The sequence below is a fragment of the Sinocyclocheilus anshuiensis genome, unplaced genomic scaffold (assembly GCF_001515605.1).
Source record: "Sinocyclocheilus anshuiensis isolate Anshui unplaced genomic scaffold, SAMN03320099.WGS_v1.1 scaffold250, whole genome shotgun sequence".
NCBI classification, from domain to species: domain Eukaryota; kingdom Metazoa; phylum Chordata; class Actinopteri; order Cypriniformes; family Cyprinidae; genus Sinocyclocheilus; species Sinocyclocheilus anshuiensis.
Genome location: NW_015547652.1, coordinates 393414 through 404857, shown reverse-complemented (window position 1 = coordinate 404857; position 11444 = coordinate 393414). Strand labels below are relative to the sequence as shown.

General features: G+C 36.7%; 1 protein-coding gene across 1 annotated transcript in view; it reads right to left on the bottom strand.

The window, feature by feature from the left end:
• The window catches only part of pfklb (phosphofructokinase, liver b), a 50493-nt gene that overhangs the window by 31352 nt on the left and 7697 nt on the right, over nucleotides 1-11444 (bottom strand). Inside the window, exons 5-9 of the mRNA XM_016504195.1 lie at nucleotides 10600-10765; nucleotides 9236-9280; nucleotides 8281-8389; nucleotides 6627-6722; nucleotides 6413-6505 (exon numbers count right to left, since the gene is read on the bottom strand). Coding sequence (XP_016359681.1) covers nucleotides 6413-6505; nucleotides 6627-6722; nucleotides 8281-8389; nucleotides 9236-9280; nucleotides 10600-10765 — 509 coding nt within the window. The remainder of the gene's footprint in view (nucleotides 1-6412; nucleotides 6506-6626; nucleotides 6723-8280; nucleotides 8390-9235; nucleotides 9281-10599; nucleotides 10766-11444) is intronic.

Genomic DNA, 11444 nt, shown 5'->3' with positions numbered 1-11444 from the left:
AATCGTTGGCCACCATTGAAGTCCACTATATGGAGAAAAATCCTGGAATGTTTTCCTCAAACTTAATTTTTTTGCGACTGAAGAAAGAAAGATATTAACATCTTGGATGACATGGGGGTGAGTAAATTATCAGGAAATGTTTATTCTGGAAGTGAACTTATCCTTTAAGTTGGGGGGGGCTCTTGGCTTCTCTCCTGAGGCCACAAGAGGCCACACCGGGCAAAATATTACTAACGCACATTTATTACAGTTTTTTTTAACTGCTTACACGCATTTTCAAAACTTTCCAATCATAGACTGTATAAAAACATGGACGTAGTGTCCGTGACGTCACCCGTAGGTTCCTGAAGAGGTTTTTGAAGCACATAGTGGGCAGAGCGGGCCGTCGCCATCTTGGCAGCGCGTCACCGCGCGTCACTCCCGGATAATCGAAAATGGGCAAAAAGGCGGGAGCAGGTTGCTGAAACCACGCCCACCTAGCTCGACGGTGGTGACAGCAGCGGCAATCCACCTGTCACTCAAGTGGCCACGCCCTTAATTATGCAGAACTTTAAGGCTTAATATACTGTAATTGAAACGGATGAGTTATAAAAAAATTCACCCCCCTCACAGTTGTCATGAAGTGCAAAATTAGCTATATAGACCAAAATAATTTTTTGAACCAGGCTGTAAACATGTTTTTTTCTGCTGTAAAGTTGGGCATTTTAACATGGGGAGTCTATGGGATTGACTCCCTTTTGCAGCCAGCCTCTAGCGGCCAGTCGATGAATTGCAGTTTTAGTCACTTCCGTGTTGGCATCACGAGAGAGAGCGGGAGGTTGCCGCTTGGTCTTATCTAGCGAAACTATTGGTCATTTTCTGAAAAAAATTCATATTTATCCACTTTTTAACCACAAATGCTCGGCTTGTTCTAGCTCTGCGATGCGCGTCTTCACACATTACGTAATCATGTTGGAAAGGTCACGTGCTGGTAGTTCTTCATCTTTGTACTTCATTTAAAAACTCCATCTCTTTTTCTCCTCCAACTTTAAAATCATCCGACATCGTTGTTTTACCTTTTTTGTAAAGTGCATTTGACTTTTCTGCATGTTTCTTTGTAAACACTGGGTCGGTACTTCCGCCTACGTCACGCGTGACCTTTCATTTGTGGTTAAAAAGTGTATGAATATAAATTTTTTTCAGAAAATGACCGATTGTTTCGCTAGATAAGGCCCTTATTCGTCGGCTGGGATCGTGTAGAGCTCTTTGAAGCTGCATTTTGACGTTCAAATCGTTGGCCACCATTGAAGTCCACTATATGGAGAAAAATCCTGGAATGTTTTCCTCAAACTTAATTTTTTTGCGACTGAAGAAAGAAAGATATTAACATCTTGGATGACATGGGGGTGAGTAAATTATCAGGAAATGTTTATTCTGGAAGTGAACTTATCCTTTAAGTTGGGGGGGGCTCTTGGCTTCTCTCCTGAGGCCACAAGAGGCCACACCGGGCAAAATATTACTAACGCACATTTATTACAGTTTTTTTTAACTGCTTACACGCATTTTCAAAACTTTCCAATAACTGCACACACAAAATGCAAAATGCCTCACATCTCTTGCAAAATTAAGCACTGCATTCAAAATATCACAAACACATCTCAAAAGCAAACATTTTAAACACCTTTCCCATAATATTATATTTTTGGATATATCATCATATACACATATTCAAAACCTAAAGCTCTTCTTTCATGAGCTCCTGTGTACATTTCTGTTCAAGATTGAAAGTAAATGGCAGAGAGATGTTGAAAAATCCACGGTAAACACGAAAGCCAGATTGAAAGCAAACTTTTTTGTTACTGTAAGCATTCGTGGTTGTGAATACAGTATCACACAGTACGAAAGAGAAGAAATACATCAAGCATGTGTAGTTGTGTGTTTATAGGTCTGTTCTAAAGCATGATTGGTTGGTGTTCAGTAAACCACATGTGAGGAGTTAGTGATGCATTTTGATTGGTCGTGTTTGAAAAAGGAAATCAAGATACTTCCTGTTAGATATGTGCGTGGTACACAGAGAACTGTGTGTTGTGTTTTGCAAAAAGTGTTTTCTGAAATTGAAAACCGAGTCAAAGGCTGAGAATTAGTGTATGGTTTTGCAGATTTGGTGTGTGCTTCTGCTGTTTGAGTGTCAGCTTTCAGAAACTGTGTGACAAGGAAAGATTCTGTGTGTAAGCAGTTGAAAAAAAAAAAACTAAAGCAATAAAAAAAACATGACTATCTGTGAAAAATTGCATAATGTTTATAAACCAAATACAATTAATTAAGTTGCTTAAACAAAACAGCATCATGTATGCATAGTTTAAATCAAAGAAACGAAAGCCAACCACGTTACTTTTTTCATTTAAAAACATAAGATGCAGTGGGATGGGAAAAAAAAACGCCTTAAAGTCTTGAGACATGTTTTTTTTTTTTAAAGTTGAACTTACTCTTTCTTTCTTCAGTCGCAAAAAAATTAAGTTTGAGGAAAACATTCCAGGATTTTTCTCCATATAGTGGACTTCAATGGTGGCCAACGATTTGAACGTCAAAATGCAGCTTCAAAGAGCTCTACACGATCCCAGCCGACGAATAAGGGTCTTATCCATAGACTGTATAAAAACATGGACGTAGTGTCCGTGACGTCACCCGTAGGTTCCTGAAGAGGTTTTTGAAGCACATAGTGGGCAGAGCGGGCCGTCGCCATCTTGGCAGCGCGTCACCGCGCGTCACTCCCGGATAATCGAAAATGGGCAAAAAGGCGGGAGCAGGTTGCTGAAACCACGCCCACCTAGCTCGACGGTGGTGACAGCAGCGGCAATCCACCTGTCACTCAAGTGGCCACGCCCTTAATTATGCAGAACTTTAAGGCTTAATATACTGTAATTGAAACGGATGAGTTATAAAAAAATTCACCCCCCTCACAGTTGTCATGAAGTGCAAAATTAGCTATATAGACCAAAATAATTTTTTGAACCAGGCTGTAAACATGTTTTTTTCTGCTGTAAAGTTGGGCATTTTAACATGGGGAGTCTATGGGATTGACTCCCTTTTGCAGCCAGCCTCTAGCGGCCAGTCGATGAATTGCAGTTTTAGTCACTTCCGTGTTGGCATCACGAGAGAGAGCGGGAGGTTGCCGCTTGGTCTTATCTAGCGAAACTATTGGTCATTTTCTGAAAAAAATTCATATTTATCCACTTTTTAACCACAAATGCTCGGCTTGTTCTAGCTCTGCGATGCGCGTCTTCACACATTACGTAATCATGTTGGAAAGGTCACGTGCTGGTAGTTCTTCATCTTTGTACTTCATTTAAAAACTCCATCTCTTTTTCTCCTCCAACTTTAAAATCATCCGACATCGTTGTTTTACCTTTTTTGTAAAGTGCATTTGACTTTTCTGCATGTTTCTTTGTAAACACTGGGTCGGTACTTCCGCCTACGTCACGCGTGACCTTTCATTTGTGGTTAAAAAGTGTATGAATATAAATTTTTTTCAGAAAATGACCGATTGTTTCGCTAGATAAGGCCCTTATTCGTCGGCTGGGATCGTGTAGAGCTCTTTGAAGCTGCATTTTGACGTTCAAATCGTTGGCCACCATTGAAGTCCACTATATGGAGAAAAATCCTGGAATGTTTTCCTCAAACTTAATTTTTTTGCGACTGAAGAAAGAAAGATATTAACATCTTGGATGACATGGGGGTGAGTAAATTATCAGGAAATGTTTATTCTGGAAGTGAACTTATCCTTTAAGTTGGGGGGGGCTCTTGGCTTCTCTCCTGAGGCCACAAGAGGCCACACCGGGCAAAATATTACTAACGCACATTTATTACAGTTTTTTTTAACTGCTTACACGCATTTTCAAAACTTTCCAATAACTGCACACACAAAATGCAAAATGCCTCACATCTCTTGCAAAATTAAGCACTGCATTCAAAATATCACAAACACATCTCAAAAGCAAACATTTTAAACACCTTTCCCATAATATTATATTTTTGGATATATCATCATATACACATATTCAAAACCTAAAGCTCTTCTTTCATGAGCTCCTGTGTACATTTCTGTTCAAGATTGAAAGTAAATGGCAGAGAGATGTTGAAAAATCCACGGTAAACACGAAAGCCAGATTGAAAGCAAACTTTTTTGTTACTGTAAGCATTCGTGGTTGTGAATACAGTATCACACAGTACGAAAGAGAAGAAATACATCAAGCATGTGTAGTTGTGTGTTTATAGGTCTGTTCTAAAGCATGATTGGTTGGTGTTCAGTAAACCACATGTGAGGAGTTAGTGATGCATTTTGATTGGTCGTGTTTGAAAAAGGAAATCAAGATACTTCCTGTTAGATATGTGCGTGGTACACAGAGAACTGTGTGTTGTGTTTTGCAAAAAGTGTTTTCTGAAATTGAAAACCGAGTCAAAGGCTGAGAATTAGTGTATGGTTTTGCAGATTTGGTGTGTGCTTCTGCTGTTTGAGTGTCAGCTTTCAGAAACTGTGTGACAAGGAAAGATTCTGTGTGTAAGCAGTTGAAAAAAAAAAAAACTAAAGCAATAAAAAAAACATGACTATCTGTGAAAAATTGCATAATGTTTATAAACCAAATACAATTAATTAAGTTGCTTAAACAAAACAGCATCATGTATGCATAGTTTAAATCAAAGAAACGAAAGCCAACCACGTTACTTTTTTCATTTAAAAACATGAGATGCAGTGGGATGGGAAAAAAAACGCCTTAAAGTCTTGAGACATGTTTTTTTTTTTTTAAAGTTGAACTTACATTAATTTTACATGGCTTTCTAAACATGCGACTCTCTTGTGCGAGACGTGACGGTGATATACGCAAAATATGTGTTCTGTGTGAACGGCTTGGTTTCAGTTTCGACGTAAACAACATCTCCGCATTGATGCTCTCTTTTTTCCGCAATATTTGAATGAACGCAGCAGTGCCTTATCTAGTGGCTTCAACTAACAAAACAATAAAAAGCAATGGCACTTGCATCGTCATCGCATCTTGTGCGCCACTGACCTAAAATTTGAACGTTTTTGCATTCAAATGTGGATTTTTATTTTAAATTCTACGAATATTTTGAAATTTTACTAGTGTCAGGTTTTTATAGTTAAAACTAAAACCATAAAAATATTCTGCATTAATTGAAATAAAATTAATTTTATCTGAAATTATAAAACAAATCTATCAAAAATTAATTCAATATCTAAAATGCAAAAATTTTATATTAATATTATTTTATTTCAGTTAGTTTATAAGCTTTAGCTTAACCTGATGTACTAAAATAACCAAAACAGAAACAATTATAATAATGCATTACAATTTAACTAAACCCTTTAGATTTTAGTCGACTAAAATTGTATGATATTTAGTTACTAAATCTATTCAGATGACTAAAATATGACTAAAACTAAATGGCATTTTCGTCAAAAGACTATGACTAAAACTAAATCAAAATTAACACTGATTCACACATCACTGAACTCGATGAACTGCCTTTAACTGCATTATTTAACTGCATTATTGACACACTATTTTCCTATTTCATACTGTAAAGCTGCTTTGACACAATCTGTATTGTTAAAAGCGCTGGGTCAAAGACGTTAAGACGTCCGCATCAAAAGAAATTTACAAAAGTGATTATATGTCAATAGAAAGCACATTAAATACAAATAAAGTATACTTTTAAGGTTTCAAATAAGTTTTTGGAGAATAAAATGTTTCAACAATTTGGTTGAAATAATGCTACGTTGTCATTCAGTGTAACACTTATAGTTATGTAAAAATTCAAACAACATGCTTATTCTGACCTGTACATATTAAAGTATATTAAAGAATAAGGGAGCATATTACATTTTATTGTGTTTTAAATGAGGAAAAATTCTTACTGACAAATGGGCAAAACCTAGAATAGTGGCACATTATAAAAATTTAAAATTACAGCTAATTAGTATTTGGGGTGAAAGTAATTAGTCTTTTAATATGTCATAAATTGATTTTTGTTGTAAATATGCCTGACAAGATTGTTACACTGAATGATATTTTAGTGGGTCTCTTCTGTAAATCAGGGGAAAATGTATGATATTTATTTTTTGCTCAGAAAAATAAAAACAAAATTGCAATTAAATTAAACAGAAAACTTTTTACATTTTTGGGGGAAAAACAACAACAATTTAAAGCAGTATTACATTTATTGTTTTTATGCTTAAACCCTTTTTCGTCTTTGACCCCACTACATAAATAAAGGTGACTTGACTTATGCTCCTAAATACATTTTACAGTTCGTACACATCTATTTTTAGTTGCAAATGCATAATAAATTCAAGAAACACAAAACTGAATTTGAAATGTCCACATTTCAACATGACGTTTTTTAATGCACTCACCAGGACTCGATCGAAGGCGGATGGCGTTCCTCCTCTCTGAACGTGGCCCAGGACAGTGACCCGCGTGTCGTAACCCAACCGCTGAACCACCAGCTACACACACACACACACACACACCAGCACAGACACACACACACACACACACACACACACACGTGAACAACAGGCTCAAACCAGCACAGAACTGACAAACAGCTCCGTCTGAGAGTCTCACGTCTTTGACGTAGTTGGAGGAGATCAGCTGGCCGTGTTTGTCGATGGCTCCTTCTGCGATGATCACGATGTTCAGACGAGAGCCTTTACTGCGGCTCTGCAAAACCACACACATCCATTCATAGAGTCAAGAGATTTCTACAACCTAATATGTGACCCTGGACCACAAAACCAGTCATAAGGGTACATTTTATGAAATTGAGATGTATGCATCATGAATAAGCTGAATAAATAAGCTTTACATTGATGTATGGTTTGTTAGGATAGGACAATATTTGAAAATCTGGAATCTGAGGGTGCAAAAAAATCTAAATATTGAGAAAATCATCTTTAAAGTTGTCCAAATTAAGTTCTTAGCAATGCATATTACTAATCAAAAATTAAGTTTTGATATATTTACAGTAGGACATTTACAAAATATCTTCATGGAACATGATCTTTACTTAATATCCTAATGATTTTTGGCATAAAAGAAAAATCTATAATTTTGATCCATACAATGTATTGTTTGTTGGCTATTGCTACAAATATACCCCAGCGACTTAAGACTGATTTTGTGCTGCAGGGTCACATATATGAACAGAAGCAGGTCTGTACGATTAATCCAAATAAAACCCAAACTGCGATATGGCTTAGTGAGATTATCAAATCGATGAAATTTCATTGAATAAATTCAAGCTTTGCATGCTTCACAGTGAAGCGCGGCACATTTCAAGCATAAGTTACACACTTTATAGGCTCCCTGCAGTTTTCCTTCAAAATAAAAGTTCAACCGTAACTGTAATTTTAAAGTTGTGGTGTAAAATAAAATTATATTATATTTATACTTTACTATACTTTACTTTTACAGTGAAATATTACAATAGTTATACTGTTGTTTTTATTTAGTCATTTTTAGTTATTTTATTTAGTAATAATTATAATAGTAATTATAAAAAATAATTGTATTGTTTTTATTACATTTTTATAAAAATTATTATTATTATTATATTATTATTAAGCCATATTGATATAATCACACAATGCTGGCCAAATGTGAAGCCCTAGTCCAATAGTCATTTCTTATTTTGTTTTAATATAGTAATTGTAATATTTTTTATTTAGTAGCAGTAATAACATTAATACATTAAATAATTTTTTATAATGTACTATTATTATTATTATTACCACCATTCCATTTTGGCCGAATTGTGCAGCCCTAGTGCAATAGTAATATTTCTTATTTTGTTTTTATTAGTTTTTTTTTTTTTTTTGTAATAATAATAATAATAATAATAATAATAATAATAATCATTATAATTATTATTCCACTGTTATTTTATAGTCATATTGATAATCACAAAATGTTGTGTATAATGTTAATATATTTAATAGTAATAAATCAAATTATGTTTTTTTTTATTTACAATTTATAAATCATATTATTATTATTATTATTATTATTATTATATAGCCATAATTGATATAATCACAAAAGTTTAGCCAAATTGTGCAGCCCAAATGCCATATTAATATTTCTTATTTTGATTTTATTTAGTAACTAATATTTTTACAGCAATAACAATAATTATTTTTTATTAAAAAATTTTTATTTTTTTTTTAATGTATAGCTATATTTATATAATCCCAACATTAGACCTCTCCTGCCGTCTCACCTCTCCAAGTCGAGCGCACATGTGATCCTCCCATCCGTCCTCCGGCGGAGCCTCCGGGATGAAGAGCCAGTCGGCACCAGACGCCAGAGCGGAAACCACCGCCAGATACCTGCAGAACCAGACCAGATCAGACCAGACCAGACCACACCACACTGCATCAGACCAGACCAGACCGGATCAGACCAAACTAGACTGGATCAGATCAGACCACACCAGATCAGACCAGACCACACCAGACTGGATCAGACCGGATCAGACCAAACTAGACTGGATCAGATCAGACCAGATCAGACCACACCAGACTGGATCAGACCAGACTAGACTAGACTGGACCAGACCAGACCAGACTGGATCAGACCAGACCAGACCAGACCAAACTAGACCGGATCAGATCAGACCAGACCAGACCAGATCAGACCACACCACACCAGACTGGATCAGACCAGACCAGACCAAACTAGACTGGATCAGATCAGATCAGACCAGACCAGACCAGACCAGATCAGACCAGACCACACCAGACTGGATCAGACCAGACCAGACCAGACCAAACTAGACTGGATCAGATCAGACCAGACCAGACTGGCTCAGACCAGACCACACCAGACTGGATCAGACCAGACCAGATCAGACCAGACTAGACAGGATCAGACCAGACCAGACCGGATCAGACCAGACCAGACCAGACTAGACTGGATCAGACCAGACCGGTTCAGACCAGACCACACCAGACTGGATCAGACCAGATCAAGACCAGACCGGATCAGACCAGACCACACCAGACTGGATCAGACCAGATCAAGACCAGACCGGACCAGACCACACCAGACTGGATCAGACTAGACTAGACTGGATCAGACCAGACCGGATCAGACCACACCAGACCGGACTGGATCAGACCAGACCAGACGCCCTTATGAAGAATAAAACACCTGAGGAAGTGAGCATGACGTACCCGCAGTGGCGTCCCATCACCTCCAGCACAAACGTCCTCTGATGACTGAAAACAACACAAACACATGAGTGAGAGACAATTCTGCTCAGCAAGGCTGCATTTATTTGATCAAAAATACAGTAAAAATATGAAATATTATTAAAGTGTAAAACAGCTGTTTTCTAAGTGAATATCTGTTAAACTGTAATGTATTTCTGTGATCAAAGCTGTATTTTCAGCATCATTACTCCAGTCTTCAGTGTCACATGATCTTCAGAAATCATAATAATATGCTGATTTGCTGCTCAAGAAACATTTCCGATTATTATCAATGTTGAAAACAGTTGTGCCGCCCAATATTTTTGTGGAAACAGTGATACATTTTATTTTTCAGGATTCACAGATGAATAGAAAGTTCCGAAAAACAGTATTTATTTGAAATAGAAATCTTTTCTAACATTATATATGTTTTTACTGTCACTTTCAATCAATTTAATGCATCCTTGATGAATAAAAGTATTAATTTGTTTCCAAAAAAAAAAAAAAATCTTACTGAATGGTAGTACGGTTAGTTATTATAGTAATATTTATTCTTTTGGTTTAATGATTAATTTTAATATTTATATTTAACAGTAATAGTATTATTAATAATATTATTCATAACAACAATAATAATTGTTACTATTATTAAGTCTTAAATAATATTATTTTATTTTATTTATTAGTAAAAACAATAATAATAAGAAGAAAAATTATAATTAGTTATTTAATGTTAGGAATATTGCACATCTTTGAAAATAAGTGAAAGTAAATTTTCCATTGAAGTGAAAGTCATTATGAGATGAAGATCTGGCACTGCTGAGGTCAGTGAAGGTCAGACTATGGTTTTTATGATTTGAACATGTGCTGCTGCAGTAACTTGCATTCGTTTCTTGGCAAGAGTTAATTTTTGACTGTGTGTCTCTTGGCTGTGTGAGTGTGTGTGAGTGTGAGTGTGTGTTCGAGTGTGAGTGAGTGTGTGTGTGTGTGTGTGTGTGTGTGAGTGTGAGTGTGAGTGTGAGTGAGAGAGTGAGGGAGAGAGAGAGAGAGAGAGAGAGAGAGAGAGAGAGAGAGAGAGAGAGAGAGAGAGAGAGAGAGAGAGAGAGAGAGAGAGAGAGAGAGAGAGAGAGAGAGAGAGAGAGAGAGAGAGAGAGAGAGAGAGAGAGAGAGAGAGAGAGAGAGAGAGAGAGAGAGAGAGAGAGAGAGAGAGAGAGAGAGAGAGAGAGAGAGAGAGAGAGAGAGAGAGAGAGAGAGAGAGAGAGAGAGAGAGAGAGAGAGAGAGAGAGAGAGAGAGAGAGAGAGAGAGAGAGAGAGAGAGAGAGAGAGAGAGAGTGTGTGTGTTTAACCTTTGTGCCGTGGTGGTGATTGCATCAATAACTTCCATGATCCGATGCAGAGCAGAATCAGCTCCGATCGTCATGTCGGTTCCACAGAAATCATTATCGATGGATCCCACCAGACCCACGATGTTCAGATGCGTGTGCTGCTGTGCCAGAGTGTCCGTGATCCGGCCTGAAACACACAGACACGCTCCACATCAGCTCCTGTTCACCATAAGAGAAGCTCGAGGCGTGTTTTAATTCAAATGCACTGTTGCTCAGTGACGAGGGACACAGGAAGCTCTTGGCAGCTTCTAATGGAGCGCAAACAGAAACGCTATTGATGCTGCTGTACTGAAGCAAGTGGAGCGTAACATTGTGACACAGAAAAGAGAGAATTTCAAAAGAGATCCAGCTCTGTCTAAAGTCCTGCTGTTCTACTGAAAACCGGCAGATCAGCAGGATCTGGTTTCAGTGTAAGAGGCCTGAACTGTCTCGTACAGACGCAGTGTTGTTATCATTAACTAAATCTAAAAACAAAACCATTAAAAAACATGTTAACTGAACATAAATTAGGTATTTAAAAAAAATGTAACTTATTTTTATTTCAGATATTCGCCATGCCAACATTTCTCATTTTTTTCAGGTAGCGAAATTCAATTTAAAATGCAATATGCAAAATGGCAACGCAATATTCAAAATGGTATTGTATTTCTGTATTTAAATTTAAATTTTCCATTACCCATACGTACAAAGTTTGGTGCAAAAGGAAAATGAAAATTAAATTATATAATTTATATTTGCCATTTCCAACAGTAGTCTTAATATGTAAATTGCATGCAAATTTGAACGCTTTATAAGTTGCGAAATGA